Raw genomic sequence first — 22,921 nt, forward strand, 5'->3', positions numbered from 1 at the left:
TATTCAGGACATGATTTCAGTGCCCCGAATGAGATTTTCCATGTGATCCCAAAACATTGAACTGGTCATGCGCAGTGCATTGTCGCCCTTTTTTCTTTTTAGAAAATCAAGTCTAAAAATGTGAATTGTTGCAATTGATTATGCACAATTGTGCGATTCGTTCTTTTTTTTTTTAATGGAATTGCTTGACAGCAGCGCTGGCGCAAGTCCAACATTTTCACATCATTTTACAACTTTTTAATGGTAATTTGTAGCCACCGGGTACAAATTTGTGGTGTGTGTTATGACTATTTTGTGGCCATGAATTAGCATCCCGTGGGCATAGCATGTATCTCGTTGTGGCCACAATTGACCCCCCCCCACACACACACACACACACACACGCACGCACGCCCCTGTCGTGTCCGGGGTGGGGTCAACTGAAGAAGTCCAAAAAAGTAAACATTTTGAAAAAAGGAGTGCTGACTCTGTTGGGGGGGGGGGGGGGGGGGGTGCGCTTTGTAAGTGAATGCTAGGCCAGGCGAGCACCCGCTGCGGCATCGTTAGCCGACTAACATTTGACAGACGTTCCGTTCGTCTGTCGCTCTCTTTTTAGGATGCATGTTTTTATATCTGCACTGAGAGTCTTGACAAACATGGCATGTGATTTGTATTCACTTCTGTAAAATGACAAATAAACTGGTGCCAAGTGTTTTGCTCAACAACAACGTTGTCTTCTTCGCTGCCTGCTTGCACGCGCGCCCACGCGTTATTTCAGGTGACGCGGACACCAAAACTGATGATGAATCGGTTCCCGATTTGATCCGTAACACGCCGTCAGAAAAGCGGCAAAATGTTGATCGTTGGATTCTCTGCAGAAACGCCGCACGAACACGGGGCGATGAACATTGAAGCGCACATGTAGCAGTCTACCCGGGTTGTTGCGTGCAGCTGCGCCGTAGCACCGCGAGAGGCCGGCACCGGATGTCAGCTTCCGCCATCGAAGAAGAAAAAGGCGGAAGTCAGCCAGCCGACCTGCGGCCGCAACCTTCCCTTTTATCGTCAGTCAGCCTTTTCGCTTGGGTTTGTCGGATGCCGGTAAAAAAGTAGACACCTTTATTACTTATTAGTGTTTCGAATGAAACCGCGAATGTAGAATACAGATCTCGGGCTGACGTCACCGCGAACGCCGGCGCTCGGCCATAAGCGGAAGTGAGGCAAGAGACGCCGCGACCTATGCGCTCACCCATCTCGCCACAACTTCGCGGATGTGGCGTGTTGTTGTTCTTCCTTTTCTCCTGGTCGTGTTTTCTTGACGCGAGAACGAGCGGCGCGCTGTGGAATTCCGGGTCGCCGTGCCGCCAAAACGCGCCTTTCGCCTCGCCTCGAAGAGCGTCGCGAGCGAGCTCGGCAGCAGAGCCGAGTGCCAAGCAAGCCTCGCCGCCGTTGTGGACCACACACGGAGGGCGGAGAAACGAGCCACCCGCGGGAGGAAGAAATCTCGGCACCGTTGCGCAGCGCGAGGAGGAAGCGAGGGCGTCCGCGAACGGACGCTCGCGTGGACCCACGCGAGGCAGGTTTGTTACGCTCACGTCCGCTTTGAGTAATTTCAGTGTCGTCGCTTTCCAAGGCGATTTTTCAGCGTGGTTTGTTGCTGTCCGTCCGTCTGCTTCCGCGGGGATCGGAGCACGTCGCCCATTTTCTGATGTCAGTACGCATGTGACAAACCTATCGGATCCCAATCGCGGGAGGCGTTGCTTCCCTTTTGATTTGACTCTTGCTGCTGACACGTTTCCAAGTCTCTTTCGGGGTTTAAAAAAAACGCCGAGCAACGTCACGACGAGAAACACCGATGGCAATAAAGCATCGGAGTAAGTAAACGAGAGTTGTTTGTCATCCACCTTTTGGGCATATTGGTCGTAAGCCAGGGGAAATTGAAGGCAAATCAAACAGGAGTCAATATGAAAGGCACTTTATTGGCGTACCTCGTTTTCAGTTGTGAACTGACTCTTCTAAGCATTCACTGCGACAGAATTCTTTCAAACAAGCTCTGCATCAAAATGTTAGTCAGCCAGAGGTCCAATTGCAACAAAAATGCAAACAAGTCTGAGACTCTTTTTTTCCCCCTTCAATTTTTCGAAAGGTGAAAAAGAAGCACTCAACTTCTCGCGGCACCATATCATGATCAAAAAACAAAAATCTACACAGAGGGATCAGCACTTTCTTCATCTTTGTCCTCGTTTCACAAATTTGCTATCATCGGAAAGCAACCTGTAAGGAAGATATTCCGATTCGTCTTCATTCCAACGGTACATTCGAGAATGCCGCGCACAAATCACGCACAATGACCACCAAAAAAAATAAAAATAAATCCAGACGAGAACTGCTTTCGGACCGGATTCGGCTTCCTGCCTGTTGTGACACTCGCCTAAAGTGACTTTTTTTTTTTGTTCTTCTTTGTCAAGTGTCCTGCAGACATGAGCCCCCCTCCCCGCGTCAAAAGGGAAGAAGACCTTCCGGAGACACGGACACCAGGGCGGCCCCTCATTAAGAAGGAAGAGGAGGAAGACCGGCCGCCCCACCTCAAAGAAGAAGAGGAGGAAGTGGGCATCGGCCAGGAGGCCGGACAGCATCTCGGCGGTCCGCGCGAAAAAGAGGCGCAGCGGGAGGAAGCGGAAGTCGACATCCGCCACTTTCCTGTCATTCAGGTCGTCGCGAAGGCCGAAGACGGCAGCGCCGAAGGCGAGCCTTCGCGTCTTCGCCGCAGTCCAAGCGCGGCGGAAGCGGACGGCGTCTCGGCCGCGCTCTCCGACTCGCCGGACGCCGCCGCCGAGACGAGAGAAAAGCCTTTCGCGTGTCCCTTTTGCGCCAAAGCGTTCGCCAGGAGGACGCATTTGAGGTCGCACGTGATGACGCACACCGGCGAGAAGCCCTTTCCCTGCTCGCTCTGCGCTCAGAAGTTCTCTTCCAAGAGCAATTTGAAGTCGCACGTGAGGACACACACCGGGGAGAAACCGTTTCCCTGCCCGCTCTGCGGCGAGAGATTCCCCCGGAAGCACACGCTGACGGAGCACTCCCGGACGCACACGGGGGAAAAACCTTTTCCGTGCTCGGTCTGCGCCCAGACGTTCTCTTCCAAGAGTAACTTGAAGGCCCACGTGAGAAGACACACCGGCGAGAAACCCTTCGCTTGCTCGGTTTGCGGCGAAGGCTTCACCACCAAAGCCATTCTGGTGGTACACGCCAGAAAACACACCGGAGAGAAACCATTTGCCTGCTCAACTTGCGGCGAACGATTCACCCGGAAAGACACCTTGGCGGTCCACGTGAGAACGCACACGGGAGAAAAACCCTTCCCCTGTTCGGTGTGCGGCCAAACGTACTCGTCCAAGTGCAGTTTGAAGATTCACATGAGGAGACACACCGGCGAGAGACCTTTCGACTGTTCGGTGTGCGGCGAAGGCTACGCCACCAAAGCCATTTTGGTGGCGCACATGAGAACGCACACGGGGGAAAAACCTTTCTCCTGCTCGGTGTGCGCGCAAACCTTTGCTCACAAGTGCAACTTGAGGACGCACATGAGGAAACACGCCACAGAGGAGGCGCTCGCCTGTGGCGGGTGCGATCGCGGCTTCGCTTCTCGGTCGGAGCCGGACGGGCACGAGTGTGCCGCCGAGAAGAGCGGCGATCGGTGACGCCGTGAACGCGAACTTGGGTTATCGCCGCTGCAACCGCCGTTCCCCGGTGCTTATTTCCCTCGAGTACTGCCTAGAAATATGGAAGGATATCTGTGCCGTCCGAATTCACGTGATTAACGGTGTTGTTGTTTTTCATCAAAATCAGTGTTGTTGTTTTTCAAAACCATCAACATATTTCTCACTATCGTTCCGCTTCAAAACCTTCATTTGTTCATCCGCACAACGTCCCTTGCGGGTTGTGAGCATCATCCGGGCCAAAGCAACGGATGGAGCGCTCCCGGCAAATTTTTGTCTGGCAAGTTGGCTTGGTCTTCACCGCGGTTGTTGGATCGCGGAACCTTGGCTTCCAACTTCCGCGGCTTCTTTTTTCCTTGTAAAGAATGAAAAGGCACAAGAAGCTCAGATTTCAAAAAAACGAAACGCCTTAAAACAAATCTGCTCTGATAAAGTCACCGAAGGGAAATCGGACTAAACTCAACATAAAACCAAAAGTAAATGTAATGAAAATTTCTAAAACTAGTTTAAACCTCGAACGGACTGACATCACACCCGGAAAGTAATAATGGACGGAAGGAAAAAGGTGTTTTGTGGATGTGTGAATGGACAGACTTTGATGACCTGTCTAGGCGACAGGACAAAGTCACGTTTACGTTTTGCGTGCATGGAAATTAACGGACGTCCACATTTTGTAACTATGCGGTGCTTTGTAGCGCTTAATTGAGGAGATTTCACACGAACACCCAAGAATTTGCCTGCCCTGGGGGCGAGCCTTCGCCAAGTGCGCTCGCACGCGGGCGAGCGGCCCTTCGCCTGCTCCTTCTGCCAGCCAAAGTTCTCGCGCAAGGTCAATCTGATGGGGGGGGGGGGGGGGGCTTCCCATGCGGCGTGTGCCACGTGACCTTCAGCTCGCGCTCCAAGCCGGCAGACCACGCGCGGACGCGCACCGGCGAGATACCGTTTGCCTGCTCCGCCTGCGGCAAAACCTTTGGCCAGAAGACGCACTTGAGGATCCACACGGTGACGCACACGGGCGAGAAACCCTTCTCCTGCTCAAGAGCAGCCTGGTGACGCTCACCCGGACGCACACGGGAGGGGGGGGGGGGGGGGGACCCCTTCGGCTGTCCGTTGTGCCGGCAAAACTTCGCCTCCAAGTTTCAGCTCAACAAACACGACTGCGGAGCCACCCGAAGGCGACCCGATGCCGCACCTCCAACCTTAGGAACGTTGTCGTGGGCGGCGGAGGAAAATAAAATCCTTCACCCTTGCGTCCTGCTCCGGCCGACAGCAATGAAAGGACTCCCAAGTGTCGTCCTTTCGCCCTGAAATTTGATGACGTTCTCATCTCGAGGCGAGCAAAAATAAAACGGCCGTCTGCGGGACAGAAGACGAGCACCGCGAGTGGGGAAAGGAAAGCAAAAATTGCACTCAAGACAGACCGATGTGAAGAGTTGCACGATACGGCCGAAAAAAAGCAGTTCTGCAATCTTTTTAGGCGATGGGGTGATACGCGATCCCTATTTGGTTTGCTCCCGAAGGTCACGAGTTCAATTGACGCCATGTACAATGAGGAGCGGCACGGCGGTCGACTGGATAGCCCGTCGGCCTTGCGATGCGGAGGTGCAGTGGGGGGGGGGGGGGCTTTTCTGCGGGTGCTCCGCTTTCCTCCCACATTCCAACATGCGCGGCAGGGTGAGGGGACACCCGAAAATTGAGCCGAGGCGTGAGTGCGAGCGCAAACGCTTGTTCGCCCTGCGATTGGCCGGCGAGCGGTTCAGGGTGTCCCTCGGCTACTGCCCGAAGACGGTGAAGCGAAAATCAAAAGAACACCCGCACTTTAAATGTGCACATTTTCACAAAAAAAAAAGACTCCCCCAAAACAGATAGTGTACATGTTCATTTCCGGGAACTTGTTTGTCGTCGCCTTCTGTCTTCTTCGCGTGTTCCCGACACGCGAGAGGCTGGATGTGAGCGCGTCATCTCGCGAGGACACGAGGCCACCGATAGATGGCAGCAATGCGGCAACCGCGTCGCTTCTTCTTCGGCGAAGAAGTCGAAGCCACCGAAGAAGAAGCCGGGACGTTCGCGACGCACGCCGCTCACGAAGCTGATGCCGACGCGCAAATCTTTGTCGAAGCGAGCGTCGCTTCTCCGAAAGCTTCCATTTACGCAGTGAGCCTTTTTGCTCCGTTCATCCAACAAAGACGACACGTGAGGTTTTCTTGAATTTCCTCGCCCGGGCGCTCTTCGAAGCCCCTTCGCTCGTTAGCCGCCAACAAAGACGGGCGCGAGGCTCGCGACGCGCGCCCGCTGTCGTTCCGATTCTCGCGGGGGAACATGTGCAAAGTGAGGATGCTGCGAGCGTTGGTCAACGAGCGGCTCGGCGCGGCCGTGGAAGAAATCTTTGCCGTGTTGGAAAGAACCATCGGCGAGTACGAGGAGGAACTTTCTCGAACCAAAGACGAGAATCTGCGACAGCGGCATCTGCTGGACGCGCTCTTCAAAGCTCCCCCGGTCACAACGGCGCCAGGTTGGTTCGTCCGTCACCTTATCATGTCCAGGGGCGGTTCTGGATCAATTTCACTGAGGGGGCCGGGCTGGGGCCAGGGGTTTTGATGGGAGGGGGTGGGGGGCACATTCAACCCAGGGCTAAAAAGACAGATTCGAAATCTTATTTGACTTTTTATTTCTTCAGACTTTGAAATTGTAGTCATAACATTACAGTGATGAGAAAAAAAACAGTATTAGGAGGGCTAAAATGTCTGCAAGCGTAACAAGACGCAGTGCCCATCTGTTGAGAATATTCAAGCCAGGGGTTGATATGGTACCAGCCTGCCGGGGGCAAAAACTGCAAATACACTGAAGCTAGATGTTTTACATGCATATAATTATCCCAATTTAAAAAGGCAATGTCTTATATATTGATCCTGTTAAATAAAAAGGGAGACTAAAAAGTTACACACACACGCAAATAGCACTCGTGTGGTGGTCATTTCCTTCTCTGCGGACTGCTTCTCATTTTCCCGCTCATTTTTAAGTAGCGCGGCGCACTAAAGGGTCCGACTAGAATGTTAAATCACGCACTTTGGTTCCACCTTTCGCGTCGGCGACTCGGCGGGACTGCGTAATCTGCGCTCGGAGGGGGGGCCAGAATCGGTGCTACAGGGGCACTGGCCCCCGTTGCCCCCCCCCTTCCCCCAGGACCGCCACTGATCATGTCACATTTCAAACAGGTCTGGCGTGTTCTTGTGCTGGAGGAAGATATTCCCCTACAACCTCTGCAACTCGCTCGTTGGCGATGACAGGAACACGCCTTTGCAATAACACGTCGTGTGTGTGTGTGTGTGTGTGTGTGTGTAATGCCCCTCCTGTTTGTGGCACAATCTCGTGGTGTCCCGCGGACGGACCTCCGCGGAGAAGGGGTTCCTCCCGGGCCGCGGGAGGAGCAGGAGCCCCCCCGCACCAAAGAGGAGAGCCCCCACGTTGACGAGGACGGCTTTGAAGGACCGCCACCGCCGGACGCGAGCCAACTTCCGGTCACGCGTGTCATCGTCAAGAGCGAAGACGACGACGACGACGAAGAAGAAGACGACGCGGCCGAGCGGCGCCGCCCCGACGACGGCCGAAGCGAAGCGAAGCAAAGAAGCCCAGCGGGCGGCTCGGCGGCCCCTCGCGCGGACGCCCGAAGAGACGAAGACGAGGAGCGCTCCGGAGGCGCCGGCGAGCCGGTCGAGTGCCCTCGATGCGACGAAAGCTTTTCCTGCCCAAAGAACTTGAAAAGGCACGGCAAGTGCCACGCGGGGGGGAAAGTCCCGGGCTGCGGCGCCAGGTTCTCGCGGAGGGAACGTTTGATCCGGCACGGCCGCGTCCACGCCGGCGACGAGCCCTTCTCGTGCTCGGAGTGCGGCATGACCTTCCGCTTCCGCTCCACCTTCGTCAACCACGCCAGAACGCACACGGGCGAGAAGCCCTTCGCCTGCCAGGCCTGCGGCGCGCGCTTCGCCGTGCGCTCGTCGCTGCTGCGGCACATGCGCTCGCACACGGGCGAGAAGCCCTTCTGCTGCTCCGTCTGCGGCAAGCGTTTCCCCAGGAAGACCAGCTTGAAAGAGCACACCAGGATTCACACGGGAGAGAAGCCCTTCTCCTGCTCCGTGTGCCACGCCAGGTTCCGATTTCACTCCAAGCTGGCCAACCACACGCGAACGCACACGGGCGAGAGACCCTTCGCCTGCTCCGAGTGCGGCAAAACCTTTGCGCAGAAGGAGCACCTGCGCATCCACGCCGTGACGCACACGGGCGAGAAAGCCTTCTCCTGCGCCGTCTGCGGTCAGAGGTTCTCGGCCAAGAGCAGCCTGGTGACGCACGGCAGGACGCACACGGGGGAGAAACCCTTCGGCTGTCGGCTGTGCCGGCAAACGTTCGCCTACAAGTATCAACTGGACAAACACGCGTGCGTCGCCGGCGAGGGCGGCGGCGCGCAAATGCACTTGGCCGTGTAGATCGGACTTCTCGTGGCGCGACCGAGCGGAGTAGTGCCCGAGTCGCACCTTTGGAAGAATGCGATCGGGAGAACCTTTCGTTGAAGGAAAATAAAAACCGAGAGCTAAAAAGAACATTTTCAAGGGCAAGTCGGATCAAAATGTTTTTCTCGGCACCGGTGTGTTCTCTGCCCCCACGAGTCTCAAGGCAGCGACGTGTTGAAGGTGGCGTTTGTGGAGTATGAATGCTGCTTTGATCCATTTCGGCGGGGGGCAGTCGCTCAAACCGATCCCAGCGCAATTTGTTTTTCGGAGTTTGCCCGGTTTTCAGTACAGGATTAAATGCCCCCCCCCCCCCCGAGACGGATCCAAAGGCGGACCGCGTTTTGCCGCTTCATTGCAGACGCAAGATTCAGCAGAATTCCCTCTCCAGGCGAGGAGGGGTGCAGACATCAAAAAATAGTTGGACTGGATTCCTTCTTTGATGCCAACAAGAAATCTTCTGCCTGAAATTCATATCTTGACTGTTTGGCAGTATTTTGGACTTTAGTTTTTAATTCTACAACTAAGGGGGGGGGATCTTTTTCTATTGTCGCACTGTAAAATCATCGAGCCCACTGAAGAGGAGACTCTTTTCACAGGGGGGGGGGACAAGTTTCACCCACACCACACGGACAAGCGAGGTCAATCGGAGACGAAAAGGGGCAGCGCGATGGACGAAAAACGGCGAGGAGCGGCGACAATTTGGCCTCTGAGGGTTCGGTGGAGGTTTTTGCCATAAGATGGCGGGCCTTTGCGCGTGCGCAGTACGCCCGTGAGCAGGTCCGGTCAGGAAATGCCTTTCGCGCGTGCTCAAAGCGCCCCCCCCCCCCGATCGGAAGTTCGGAACGCCGTCCGCAGAACAAACGCTCGAGTCGATCCCGCGGAAGACGTCTCTTGTTGTGGGTGACCTATAACGAGGCCAGGATCGCCATCATCTGCTCATTAGCCTCACAAGCTAGCTCGGAGCCGGTTAGCCGCGAACAAAGGCCGCCGTCGACTCGTCTTTCTCTCTCTCTCTCTCCCTCTCTTTCTTTCTTTGCTTGGTCGGCGCTCGTCGTCGTCGTCGTCCGGGCAAGATGTTTAAAGTCCAGATGCTGCGAGCGATGGTCAACGAGCGGCTGAGCGCGGCCGTGGAGGAGGTCTTCGCCGTGTTGGAAAGAACCGTAGCGGACTACGAGGAGGAGCTTTGTCGATCCAAAGAGGAGAACCGGCGACAGCGTCAACTACTCGACGCCGTTTTCAAACCTCACGCGGACGCACACGCGCCAGGTCTGCTTCTCTTTCCCTCGCCTTGTAGGTTCGCGTTCGCGTTCCTGAAAAAAAAAAAAAAAAAAACACCGTCGACGGACGCTTCGACCAAAGTTTGGGGCCGTATGCCACCCCCCCCCCCAAAAAAAATGAATAATAATCAATAAAGTATACCAGAGCGATGAGAAAATGGGTTTGTTTTCAGTGTCGTGGCAAACCGCGACTACAATGCAGCCCGCGACAATTTGGAGTTTGGATTCTGGAATATATCGCGAGAGCTGCGTGGGCATGAGGACTTTTCGAGCCGTTCGAGCCAGTAGCTGTGATATGAAAGTGATATGTATCGGATTAAACGAAGCGGGTAACAAAGTACGAAACTTTCAGGAGACGCCCGGAGTCGGAAAGACTCAAATCTACGAGACTTTGAAAAACAAGGAAGCGATTCTTACTCGGTCCGATTCTGGCAATTTCCACGCTCGGAGTGAATTGCTTGCGGCTCGAGTCAATGAACATTTCCTAGAATGGTTTGATTGTTCTCATGTTAAAAACTTTCCGCAAACTGGACCGCTAATAAGAGTCGGAGAGCGGTCAAATGACATTGTGCTATCTTCTTTATTTTCCTTTTCTATTTCTAACTTTTGGCCCGGCCCTCCACAATATTTTCTGCTTCTCATTTGCCCCCCCCCCCCGGGAAAATAATTACCCACCCCTGTGCTAGAGGAAGATATTCCCCTACAACCTCTGCAACTCGCTCGTTGGCGATGACAGGAGCACGCCTTTGCAATAACACGTCGTGTGTGTGTGTGTGTGTGTGTGTGTGTGTAATGCCCCTCCTGTTTGTGGCACAATCTCGTCCGAGCCAGTAGCTGACGCCGAATCAACTCGTTTGGGCCTTTTCTGCACATTTTTGGCCTAACGGGGTGGAAAGGGAAAAGCAAAATTGATATTTCGCGCTTTGCCCCCTCGTGTGCCGCAGATGCGCAAGGGTGCCCCCGCGTCAAGGAGGAGGAGGAGCGAGCGGACGAGGCCGACCTCGGCAAGCTGGCGGTGACGTGCGTCGTGGTCAAGAGCGAAGACGAAGGCGAGGAGAAGACGCCGTCCGACGGCGGCGACGCCGCCGAGCGGGAGGGCGCCGGCGGGCTCTTGGCCCGTCCGCGGTGCGACGAATCCCGCGGCGGTCCAAGACGTTTGAAAAGCCGCGCCGAGGCGGAGGGGGGGCGGCCCGGGGCGCCGCCGGCCCGAGCGGAGCCCCCTTTCTCGTGTTCCGCGTGCGACGCGACCTTCAAGTTCCAGTCCACCTTCCTCGGCCACATGAGGAAGCATTCGGGCGCCAAGTCCTTCCCCTGCGGCGTGTGCGACGCCACCTTCCGCTTCCGCTCCACCTTCGTCAACCACATGAGGACGCACACGGGCGAGAAGCCCTTCGCCTGTCAGGTGTGCGACGCCAGCTTCGGCGTGCACTCGTCGCTCTTGAGGCACGCGCGCCTGCACACGGGCGAGAAGCGATTCGCCTGCTCCTTCTGCGACAAAAGGTTCCCCCGGAAGGCCAGCCTGGTGGAGCACGTGAGGATCCACACCGGAGAGAAACCGCTGTCGTGTTCCGTGTGCCGCATGAGCTTCAGGTTTCATTCCAAGCTGGTGAAACACATGCGAAGTCACGAGGGAGACCGAGCTTCGGACCGCGCCGCCTGTGGCCGAGCCTCGGAGTCCGGGCCGCGGCCGGACGAACGCGCGTGCGCCGGCGGCGAGAGCGGCCGCGCTCCAACTCGCTCCAAGGTGTAGATTTCACCGTCGCCGCAGAAAAGAAAAGAAAAAAAAAACACATTTGGGAGTGTATTTTGCTTGACCTCCTTGCGTGCTTGCATTTCGAAAATCGGGTGTGTGTGTGTGTGTGTGTGTGTGCGCGCGCGCGCGCGCCTTAAATGTCCACCGGGCCCAAAATAAAGTTTGTTCAATTTGAATTCCGAAGCTTGTCCATCAGGTCCACTCCCAGCAGACGCGAATGAAAGCAAAGACGATTCCGGCCGATCCCGATCTCGGCCGGCTTCGGGGGGGTCGGCGGGGGACGCTTGCCACGCGGAGACAAACGATTCAGAGGATTCAATCGGCCGGAATCGAACCCTGCACCTCCGCACCGCGTTGTCGAGCGGCTAACCGGTCGACCGCCGGGCCGCTCGCAATCAACTTGCATCACGAGCAATTGCGAACGCGCAAGAATAAAATCCAGACCCCCGCCCCCCCCCCCCCCCCAAAAAAATGTTTGTCAGAAAAAAAGGTCGCTTGGTGCAAGAGAACAACTTGCTTGAGAATTTTTCTCATGAAGTCACACACACGACTGCGATCGTGTTCAAAATGAGGGAGAAAGAAATAACGCACCGCATTCCGACTTGGGAAGCATTGAAAGGCGCACTTCCGAAACGACCGCCGAGTGGCGGCCGCGAGCCCAAAAAGCGGGCCTCGAAAGCGACGAAGAAGAAGAGGAAGGAAGGCGACGAAGAAGTCCGATTAGCGGCACGCTGCTAAACGGAAGCGAATTTGCTGGTAAAAGTCCCCCGTTTTGTTTTTTCCTTTGCTACTTTTGTGCGCTATCGGACTCGTCTGCGCCCGTCGTCTCGTTAATCCAAGCGAGATACGACATCGCGAGCACTTTGCGGCGACTCCCGCTAGCTTGTTTAGCCACGCTGGCCGCGAACAAAGAGCGGCGAAAAGTCTTCTTGCTCGCGCGCGACGATGTGTAAAGTGAAAATGCTGCGAGCTCTGGTGAACCAGCGGCTGAATGCGGCCGTGGAGGAAATCTTTGTGGTGTTGGAGAGAACCATCAGCGAGTACGAGGACGAACTTTCGCGAACCAAAGAGGAGAACCTGCGACAGCGGCAACTTTTGGACGCGCTCATGGAGGCGAGCGCGGCAGGTCGGTTGGCAATCGTGGCCGTCGGGACACTTCGGGGGCCGCTTCTGCGGCGTGTCGTTGCAAGACTCGAAGGTCACTTTTTCCTTCTCGCTTTTCCCTCTAGTGGGAGAGACCTTGGCTTCAGGTGAGCATCCTTCTCGTGAGGTAGCCGCCTCTGCGCCCAGCTGCCCTCCTTTGTCGTTTTCCCATCCGGACGCCTCTCGCTCTTCTTTCCTCAGTCACTTGTCCTTTTGTTGGAGCATCTCAATCTGTCAGTAACTTTTTACCCGTAGTCAAGTCAGATCGCAAGAGTCTCGAAGACGCAGTTGAGGCGAGGGGAGGAAAAACTCCCAACCTCATTTAAGATGACACGGATGCCGAGTGGCCGACGACGTCGACTAAAACGGCGTCGGAGCCGACTCGGTGAGGTCAATGAAAGAAACGCTTTCGGGAGAGCCGCCCCCCCGCGGGACATTTTCCAAACCGAACGGCTCTTGAGACCAAATGCGAGTAACCGAATCCAAACAAAGTCGGTGCCGACCTCGAGGAAAATCTCGAGCCATTTTAGGACCGGCCGCGGGTCGTCCGTGCTCCTTCTCGGCTCGACGCGATCAAAAGCGGGGCTGCAAATAACGGGCGCCTTCGCGTTTGGCCGTTTCCTGCGCCGGCTGTCTGAAAGATGATGTGACAAATGTTCTGAAGAAAGTCTTTGTCCTATCGGGTGTCCGCAGACGTCAGTCAAGACGATGACGACGACGACGACGCCCCGGAGCAGCGGGAGCGCAGTTCCGGGGGGGAGCAGCAGCAGCAGGAGGAGGAGGAGCGGGCGCAACCCCAGCCGAGTCGCACCAAAGAGCGCCGAGCGCGCGGTCGGCCGCGGGACGCCGCCGCCGACGAGCGGGAGGGGGCGCCGCCGCGCGGCGAGCCCCCCTCCCCCGCGGCTCCCGCCCCGGTCAAGGGCGAGACGCGAGACCGAGCCCGGCGGCCGAGGCCCGCGGGCGCGCCGGCCGCCCCCGGGAAAGCGGGCGGCCCCCCGGTCCCGCCGGCCAAGGCGCCCCGGGGCTATCGGCCGGACCACGCCCGATTCGACGCCAAGCACTTCAAATGCTCCCTGTGCGACTCGGCCTTTTTCAAGATGTCCGATTTGCAGCGGCACATGATGATCCACTCGGGAGAGAAACCTTTCAGCTGCACCGTGTGCCCCAAGAGGTTCATCCGCAAGGCGCATCTGGTCTACCACATGAGGACGCACACGGGCGAGAAGCCCTTCACGTGCTCCTTCTGCGGCAAGCGCTTCTCGCTCAAAGGCAACCTGATGCGACACACCAGGAAGCACACGGGCGAAAAGCCCTTCAAGTGCGGCGAGTGCAACGCCGGCTTCGGCCTGCGCCCCGCCCTGATCCAGCACCTGCGCACGCACAGCGGCGAGAAACCCTTCAAGTGCTCGTTCTGCGGCGAAGGCTTCGCTCAGCGCGCCCACCTGATCGGACACGCCCGCATCCACACGGGAGAAAAGCCCTTCTCGTGCGACGCGCGCGGCCAGAAATCGGCCGTCGACGCGGGCGCCGGCGAAGAGCCCTCGGGCTGCGACTCGCGCGAGGACAAATTGCCGCACGGGCGTCAACTCGACAAACGCGCCCGCGCCGGCGAGGGCGGCAGCGCTCGGACGGACTTTGACGCGTAGACGTCGAGGCCGGCGGCGCCGACGCGCTTTTTGTACACGAACGGAGTCCCATCGCGGATACCCATCCCACGCTTTGTAACCCGCGACCAGAGAGAGACCGGTTCGCCCGAGACTAATAAAACCCGACGAAACCGTCCGAGTGTGCTCATTTTGTTCATTGAGAGAGAGCCCCGCGGAGGAAATCCTGCCCTTTTCTTCCCCGGATCGGAATCCAAACATCTGCCGCGGCCGGGGACTTCGTGCCCGTTTCACAAATTGGATACTCTCGCGTGTCATGCAAGGACTTATTCGGAAGCTTCCTAGCTCCTCTCGCCGCTGAACCGAGTGGCCTTTTTATGTCGGCGGGGCTCGGTCGGCCCCCGTTCCGTCCTCGGCGCCCGGCGCCTCGATGCATCGGGCGAAGTTTCACCCGATTCGGCTTTCCCGATGCGCCTCGAGGTAGGAAGTGACGGAAGCCGCGCCGGAAACCCGCGTGGAAAAAGTGCAATGTCCGGTTTGTGACGCGATGCGTTTCGGGTTCAAACGAAGCAATTCTTTCCGCTCGGGTGACACGTTGACTTCAAACATCAGCAAGTGGCGGCACGTTTCGTGATGGAGACCTCGTTTTTAACCCTTTGACGCCCGACCCGTCATCAAGGAATAGCCGGGAAAATCCCATTTGGGGCAACTATTCCGTTTCTCGGCATTGTGTAGGAAATCCAAATTTGGGGAAAATATTTTTCAAGCTGCAGTGTCAAATTTGATACGGATGATTGAATGTCGTATCGAGAATGAGTTACATCACCGATCAAATAGGATACAAATGGCGCGCGCTGCAGGGTCAAATGTGGCTCATGAAAGATGCGGCTTAGTCCGGGTTGAATTCGGGCCGATATCAGGAACCTGTTCTGGCCCGGCGTAGGGCCGGAACAGGTTTCACAATGCGGCTCAGATCTGGGCCGAATGCGGCCCGCATCGTGGATGCCAGACGCGGGCCACTGCGGGACCGTCGTTCATTGAGGTACCGTATGCGGGCCGAGTGGACGCGCCGTGTCTGGGCCGGACCAATTTTGCCGACTGGGCGGCGGCTGCTATTAAAATGGATCAAAAGCAAAAATGTGTGCGCCCATCTGTTTGTCACCCCTGAAACGTGAGTTGAGCATGTGGGTTGTACACGGTCGTTTTCTTCAGCTAAAAACGCCGTGCGATACATGGTGGTTTTTTTTGCGGCTAAAACGCCGCTACCAGCAACGCCGTGCTCCTTCTTGCTTGGCTCTCGACGAAGGCGGACGCTTTTGCTTTCTGCTCCTGTCCCCCACCCCCACCCCCACCCTTCCCTGCTCGCCACTCAGTCCATGTGCTGTCTTTGTCTGACTTTTCCTAGCCTCCTGTCATATTTTCATCCTAAAAACAAACATGGAATTGGTTGGCCGGTCTCTCGATGCCATCGACAACATTTTCTCGATGAGAAGAGCAGGCAGTGGGGAGCCTACTTGCCCCTCGGGGACTTTTGCTGCCGGGTACACCCTAGATCCTTGGAGCAAGCGGAGAATGGTGCGCCTGTCAACGCTGTCCGTTGAGGATGTGGACGACATCTACATTTTCGGCCTTCCGAAAACAGGTATGCTGCCGTTTGGTGTTAGCAGTTTCCTGATCTATCGCAAAATTCAACCGACGGGAGCGGCTCTATTGGAAGTGAAGAGGCTGCCGGTCTAAGGATGCCATAACGCTCAGACTCAGACTGTGCTCAACCGCAAACTGTTGCGGTTTTGGAGCGTCTCTGCAAGATGGTGAAGAACTTGGAGAAACTGGAACCCGTGCTCAAATATTGACCGAAATCACGGATTTGGCTGATCGGCGCCACTAAAGAGACATAAGCCACGGACTCAAGGCTGTCTTAAATTCTTGGGCAGCCTGCTACCAAAACAGCATCCGCTATCTCGACCTTCCCCCGATGAAAGTACGCACGGAAGCTAGTCCCCCACCATCACCCCCTCCCTCATACATTCCCTTGTTTCACCGTCTTCATTGTTTATGTCTTGTGACCTGTTGTAACTGTCATATGCTTGTGCAGGAGTTTTTTGCCTCACTCAAATTATCCTCAAAATGAGGGTAGTTCGAGGGTGTTTTTTTTCTCCCCCTCTCTCTCCCTTGTGGTTTCTTTCTGACTTTCGGGTTGAGTGAACGCTGGCGCGTTTTGGCTGCCGCTGCTCAACCCGTATCGTTTTGTGTTTTTTGTTACTGGAAAGTGTCCTTGGGTGTCTTGAAAGGCGCTTATAAATAAAATGTATTATTATTACCAAACTCCCGAGCGTCCCGCGGAGCACGGCGAGCGACATCAGACATGCGCACGGCGGCCAAAACCGGAGATAAACCAGTGACGACTGCAACTACGACTTCGACTACAAAAAATATATAAATAAATAAAAAATCCTAACCGCGTTTTTGTCCAAATGGAACATATCATCGAATCGCAATTTGGGATACGAACGCAGCACGAGTTTGTTACTTTTATTTTCGCATACGGATCATTTCAAGAACAATTAATTCAGTCTCAAATTAGGAATGCAAATGGCTGCCATTGAGAGAGTGGTTGGCATCGAAATGACATTACGAAACAGCTTCAAGTAACAAAAGGCAACTTGCATTAGTCAACAATTCCATACAGAACAATTCTTTAAATTTGACACGGACTTAAAAAGTTTGGAAGGAGCGCACACGGAAGCTCGTTTTGCTTGTTTAGATGAGGGGAGATGTGAAGTCATTTGACTCTGCCGCGAGTAAGGGCCGGATTCAATAAATACGCGGATTTCACGAATTGCGGTTAATTCACTTGACTTTATCCGGTTCGTTTTTACTTGACTTGATTTCGAGATTCTGCCTCTTCCCTTTCGATTTCCAACTCGGCCGACATCTTAAGCGGCAAAGGAACGGCGCAAAACCAAATGTCTCCGTTTGGTGGCAGCATTGCGAGGTGGCGGATGCTGGCTGCCGTTTCTGCCCATAGAAGAAGAAAAAGGCGGAAGTGAGCTGCGGCCGATGTCTGCGCAAAGGAACGGACGCGTTTCACGTCAACCTTTTTTTGTACAAACTATTTTTCCTGGCGCTTAAAATAGACTCGCGTCAACCGCGCCGTTTCGTTTGTGCGCCCGGAAGCATCTCCGACTCGCCCAAAAAAAACGAGGCAGGCTAATCGATGAGCTCACGATGAGCCGGCGCGAGTAGCGCCGACAAAAGCGTTTCTATTTGCCCGTCAAGACGAGCGGAGGAGCGGCTGTAGCGTTGGAAAGAGCGTCCGCTAATAACGAGGAGGAGCTTTGTCAGACGACGAAGGAGGACACCGGCGACGACGTCGTCCGCCGCTCGACACTCCGATGGACGCGCACCCGCACCCGCGAGGTTGGTTGGTTGGTTGCTTTCATTCATTTCACACTTGGCGCGGGTTATGTTTGCCGCCCGATCAACAATGTCGAGTGAACGCCGCGGGCTTGGCTTGGCTTGGCTTGTCAAGAAGCCTGACGCCATCGTGGGCGGGCCGAGCCCGCCCAACCTAAGAAGCAGCCCGGCGACAGCGAAGCTTTTTGTTCAATGACCGGAAAACCTCCCCCCAGAAATCTCATTTCATTGCTGTTCTTTGTGTTCAAAAGTAGGAATTGCTACGCCGGTATAGTTTGAAGGTGTAGCCTCGAGGGAAGGTTTTTTTTTTTTTTTTTTAAATTGGCGGGTGGGGGGCGCTGGCGATGAATAAATGCGAGTTTGTTGTCTGAGCATATTCCTTCCCAACGCAGTAGTAACGGTGATTTGCGTTATTCATTTTAGATGACATTTTACACCTCGGGTTTCTTGTGCACTTGCGTGTCACGTTGCTCGGTGAAAGCTTTCGGCCGTGACGCGGCGTTTGCTGCAGATGACAAATGACAATAACACGGTAGCATAAAAAGAAAGCGGATAAAATGTCACCTTTTGTCGATTGGCTGTGCATATCCATCTTAACGGGACCCACAAAAAGTCGCAAGGCCCCACGCCTGTCACCGGATAGAAATTCGTCCATTTCAGTTTTGAAAGTCTCGCATTTTGTTCAAAAGGAGGAGGAAAAAAAGTGCCCCGCACACCAGTATCACCGCGTGTCATGAAAGTGGTCGGACATGCCTTCAAAACCGTCTCGAGGAGCGCATAACCCAAATTGAACTCGAGCTCGCTTATTTTGTTCCAAAGCATCCGACCGCAGATGAAAGTGAACGCGGTTGCGAGGGCCTGTTGACGCTTGCTCGAGGCTTCGGTCCTCTCCCTTTGCTTCTTCTCGCTCGGAGACGTGAAAACGGTGACATTTGCTTTCCGGTGACCGTCGACAGCCGTCCGTCCAGAGGCGCTTCGGGAGTGCAGCTCCGGCGTGGGGAAGCGAGAGCCCCCCTGCGTCAAAGAGGAAGAGGAAGAGGTGGACGTCAGTCAGGGGGGAGGAGAGCATCTCGAGGGTCCCCCCGAGGACGAGGACGAGGGGGGGGCCGCCGGCCGCCGGCTCCCGCTGATTCGAGTCGTGGCGAAGGCCGAAGACGAGGACCGCGCAGCTCAGTCGTCTCAGCTCGGGCGCAGGCGAAGCAGGACGGAAGCCGGCGGCCCCTCGGCGCCTCTGTCGGACGGCGACAACCGGACAAAGGAGGGAGACCCCAAGCGAGGTCGTCGGAGAGGTCAGAAGCGCGAGCGCCGCTTCAAATGCTCCGAGTGCGCCAAAGGTTTCGGCACCGAGCGAAACCTGAAAACGCACACGATGATTCACACGGGCGAGAAACCCTTCATTTGCTCCGTCTGCGGCGCAAGCTTCTCGCTGAAAGGCACCCTGATGATCCACATGAGGACGCACACGGGGGAGAAACCCTTCCCGTGCTCCACGTGCGGCGAGAAATTCTCGCAGAAGGTCAACTTGACCAAGCACGCGAGGAAGCACACCGGGGAGAAACCTTTCCCCTGCTCCATCTGCGGCGAGCGGTTCTCCCAGAAGAGCAACTTGATGATCCACACGAGGTGGCACACGGGGGAGAAACCCTTTCACTGCCCGGTTTGTGGCGAACGCTTCTCCCAAAAAGGCAATCTGATGATCCACACCAGGACGCACACGGGAGAAAAGCCCTACCCCTGCTCCGTGTGCGCTCAAACGTTCTCCCGCAAGGACGTTTTGTCCAAACACGCCAGGACGCACACGGGTGAGAAACCGTTCGCTTGCACCGTTTGCGGCGAAAGCTTTGCGCAGAGCGGCAACTTGAAGACGCACGCGAGGACGCACACGGGAGAAAAACCTTACGGCTGCGCCCTGTGCCCCGCCAAATTTGCGTACAAGTATCAGCTCAACAAACACAAGTGTGCCTCGGATGTCCCTGGCGCGCCGTGAATATTCCACGGTCGATCGACTCACGTGGCGAATGCCTGCAACGAAAACAAACACTTGCCTTTGTTGTTGGCTGATGTGTTGCCGTTCGAGCGAGTCGGGAAATGAGCTCACTTCGCGGATTACTGATGTGAACCGTTACCCATAAATCTTTTGTTTTGATATCGTCCAAAAAATAAGGCTTCGACTCGCGTCGTCTCTTTGTGTGCTGCGGCAAACTCGCAAACGCCCCTCTTTCTTGTGCCTTGTCCGTGTTATTTTTGTCACGATTATTATTATTATTATTTTTTTTGCTTTGAAATAAAACCGAGTTGTGATTAAAGAGGTCAATTTCCGCATTAACTCAACTCTCAACGCGACTGCATCTATAGAGCACTTGCAAACAGGCATCTATTGCGGGACCTGGGGGAGACCACGATCGATGGTAGAAATAACATTTGAAAACTGAGGACTTAAAATGCAAATATATTAGGATAAGATTAGCATTTTTGGGAGGGTAAAAAAAAATCAAATGGGACATTTTATAAAGCTAACGGTAAAATGACAAGAAATATGGCGACGCGCAAAAATAATGGGGAACATTTTCAATTGCAATTTCTTTCAAATGCAAAAATATGAAAAAAATTAAAATGAGAAGAATTAGATGACAAGTAAAAACAATGTTTCTTTCTTTCGAAAATACAATGATGGGAAAATAAAGAAATATAAACCCGTGTGGAAATTACAAACGCAATTTGCCACGATCCAATTCTTTTTTTGTCCAAAGGTGCCCCGATATATAAATCGGCATGTATTGTATTGTATTGATACACATACGACTAGCGTCAGATTGGCCCGATTTTGCTTTTGCTTCAAGCTCGTTTGTGGTTATGAATGAAGGCAACGTCACAAGAAAAGTACAAGAAACGACATGATCGGCCCCCCTTGGAAAGCAAATCAAAAATATGATATAATTGATCCCAAAAATAGTCCGCGCGGCTGTTTTATTGCGACTGTGACGTTTCTCCGCTTGATGGCGGCATTATGCGAGTTGTCACCAACTTTCACCGAAGAAGGAAGAAGGCGGAAGTGAGCCGCGCGTCGCGTACTGGCCTCGGAAAGACTTTCTGTGCGCCTTCCGAGACCAACCTGGGACTTTCTCGTGATCGGCTCCACCGAGGCGCCGATCAAACGAAAAGGGCTTGTTCCGGTTCTTCCTCGGCACGCATAGAAGCGTCGCCGGTTAGCCTGCTAACAAAAACTCGCGCAAGTTAGCGACATGCGAAACGGACGCAAGCGTGAGCGTCGAATGCTTGTTTTTGGGGAAGGGACATTGGGGGGAAAGGGAAAAAGAAACATCTTGATAGTGTTGTGAAAAAAAAACCACGGCGAAAAATCGAGGAGCACGCAAAAAGGACAATCGGCGACGGGGACTGTCCGCTTCCATGGACTCGCATGTTAAAGGTTGGTACTCCGAACGTGACTTTCAGGATCGCTCCATCAGTTGAAGGCGTGATTGAAGCAGCAAGTGAAGCCAGTGAGACCGTCGTTGCTCTTTTTAAAGGCGATCTGTCCTAGAAGGCGGAGCACAAGTCACGCCAGAACGACAACAATACAACCGAAACGCAACACGGCCACAACGAGAACGCCGATCCACAAATTTTGACCCGGTACGCAGGGCCGCAAACGTCGACCGAATGTGCCACCGGCTGCCATGTAATAGCATTTAAACAACAGCGTGAGAAAGAGTGACAAGTTGAAGAAACGGGGGCGAGCAGAGAAAGGGCTCCGCGTCCACGTGCAAGCTCGAGCAACAAATTCATTCAACATCTTTTCTTGTCATTTGGAAGTCGACCGACGGAGCAACGAGGCCACGTGGAGGCTGTGGACTGCGAAGCTCTTGCGCCGCCAAAGAGCAAAATCGCATCGAGACGGCCACGCTTAGAAGAGTCGGGACCTCGAAATAAGTTCAATTGGAAAAACGGATGACACAAAAAAAAAACAACAAAACGCAATTTGAATTGAATTGTTGTTGGGGTTTTTTGGGGGGGGGGGGGGGGGGGGGTCCAAACATGAGTAATAAAAAACGGTTCGGAAGACTAAGGTGGAAATTAGAAGCCAACAAGGAAAAATCTTTTTTTTTTTATCAAAGAATATCTTTGAATGAATTCCAAATGTATTCATGATAAATACAGTTTGGCAAAACCAAGGGAGGAAACGCCGCAGAATCTCTCGCACACTCGCTGATGTCGTCGCGGCGCGTTTCTCTTCTCATGTCGCGCAGACGTCCGGCGGCAAGAGCGGCTCTGGGGACTGAGGTGTGAGGCCCCGGAGCAGGCCCGCGTCAAACGGGAAGAGGAGGAGCCCGAGTCCTCCCGCGTCAAAGAGGAAGAGGAAGAACGCAGCATCGGTCGGGAAACGGACGCCGGCAAAGCCGCCGTCGCGCTGAAGAGTGAAGACGGCGGCGGCCAGGAGAAGCTCGCGGCGCCGCTCTCGGACGCGCCCCCGCCGTCGTCTTCCCGCTGCCGCTCTGGAGACGAAGACGAGGATGCCTCCAAAGGGGGCGCGAGGAGCGCCCGGGCCTTCGGGTGCCGCCAGTGCGCCAAAGCGTTTAGCAGCAAGAGCAACCTGAAGCGCCACGCGGGCTGCCACACCGGAGAAAAACTCTTCGGCTGCTCGGCGTGCGGCAAGCGCTTCTCTCAAAAGGGAATCCTGATGCGCCACGCCCGCACGCACACGGGAGAAAAACCCTTCGGCTGCCCCTTCTGCGCCAAAAGCTTCTCCGTGAAGGGAAACCTGCTGACGCACACCCGCATCCACACCGGCGAGAAACCCTTCTCGTGCTCGGCGTGCGGCGCCCGCTTCACTGTCCGCTCGGCGCTGGCGCAGCACACGAGGACGCACACCGGAGAGAGACCCTTTGCCTGCTCCTTTTGCGGGAAAACCTTCTCCCAGAAAGTCAGCCTGATGACGCACTTGAGAAGACACACGGGGGAGAAGGCGTTCCGATGCCGCGCGTGCGACCGCGCCTTCGCTCACAAGTATCAGCTCGACAAACACCCGTGTGCCGGCGCCAACGGCGTAACGTCGTCCGACCCCTGACGCCGGGAGTGTGTGGGGGGACTGTGACGTCGCACTGGGTTCACAGCGGCAGTCGGCCAGAGTCCGACGGCGTGCGAACCCCACCGGAGCTCCTTTCTGTGAAATGAAACCAAAAATCGGTGTTTGTGTCGGAGCGCGAATAAAAAGCGTTTCGCTTGCATCTGCGTAAAATCCGTTGTGTGGCCGACGGAGCGTTTCGCTTGCGCTCGTGAGCAAAAAAAATAATAAGTAAATAAATAGAGATCTCTCCCCCCCCCCCCCCCCCCCGCTCGCCTTCAAAAGTGCCCGACTCTCCTGAAGACCACCGAAACGTGCATTTCAGCATGACGCGTGAAAAGGGTTTCAGTCGCGTGCGTAACAGCGTTGCGCTTACCCGAGCAAAAACATTTGCAAAGTACGCGTGAGAGCGTTTCACTCGCGCAAGACAAAAAAGTAAAAGAGTGTCCGGCGCGCCCGCGACCCTCG

General features: G+C 55.1%; 4 protein-coding genes across 4 annotated transcripts; all 4 read left to right on the forward strand.

Annotated features, from left to right (window-relative positions):
* Positions 1–867: 867 nt before the first annotated feature.
* On the forward strand, positions 868–3,863 carry LOC147208154 (uncharacterized). Its single transcript, XM_086108029.1, has 2 exons — positions 868–1,556; positions 2,445–3,863. The coding sequence occupies exon 2, from the start codon at positions 2,457–2,459 to the stop codon at positions 3,672–3,674; it is 1,218 nt and encodes a 405-aa protein (XP_085964155.1). The 5' UTR covers positions 868–1,556; positions 2,445–2,456; the 3' UTR covers positions 3,675–3,863.
* A 1,880-nt stretch (positions 3,864–5,743) lies between these two features.
* Positions 5,744–8,289, forward strand: LOC147208155 (uncharacterized). The gene is made up of 2 exons (XM_086108028.1): positions 5,744–6,204; positions 7,095–8,289. The coding sequence occupies exons 1-2, from the start codon at positions 6,012–6,014 to the stop codon at positions 8,171–8,173; spliced, it is 1,272 nt and encodes a 423-aa protein (XP_085964154.1). The 5' UTR covers positions 5,744–6,011; the 3' UTR covers positions 8,174–8,289.
* Positions 8,290–8,438: 149 nt separating this feature from the next.
* On the forward strand, positions 8,439–11,403 carry LOC147208156 (uncharacterized). Its single transcript, XM_086108041.1, has 2 exons — positions 8,439–9,463; positions 10,419–11,403. Exons 1-2 carry the CDS (start codon positions 9,271–9,273, stop codon positions 11,222–11,224), a joined length of 999 nt encoding a protein of 332 aa, XP_085964167.1. The 5' UTR covers positions 8,439–9,270; the 3' UTR covers positions 11,225–11,403.
* A 382-nt stretch (positions 11,404–11,785) lies between these two features.
* On the forward strand, positions 11,786–22,616 carry LOC147208157 (uncharacterized). Its single transcript, XM_086106501.1, has 6 exons — positions 11,786–12,353; positions 12,457–12,477; positions 13,064–14,012; positions 18,337–19,374; positions 19,747–19,799; positions 21,639–22,616. The coding sequence occupies exons 1-6, from the start codon at positions 12,173–12,175 to the stop codon at positions 22,454–22,456; spliced, it is 3,060 nt and encodes a 1,019-aa protein (XP_085962627.1). The 5' UTR covers positions 11,786–12,172; the 3' UTR covers positions 22,457–22,616.
* The last annotated feature ends 305 nt before the right edge of the window (positions 22,617–22,921 follow it).

Source organism: Hippocampus guttulatus, chromosome 3 (genome assembly GCF_054856545.1).
Source record: "Hippocampus guttulatus isolate MCC_2025c chromosome 3, RoL_Hgut_1.0, whole genome shotgun sequence".
Classification (NCBI taxonomy): domain Eukaryota; kingdom Metazoa; phylum Chordata; class Actinopteri; order Syngnathiformes; family Syngnathidae; genus Hippocampus; species Hippocampus guttulatus.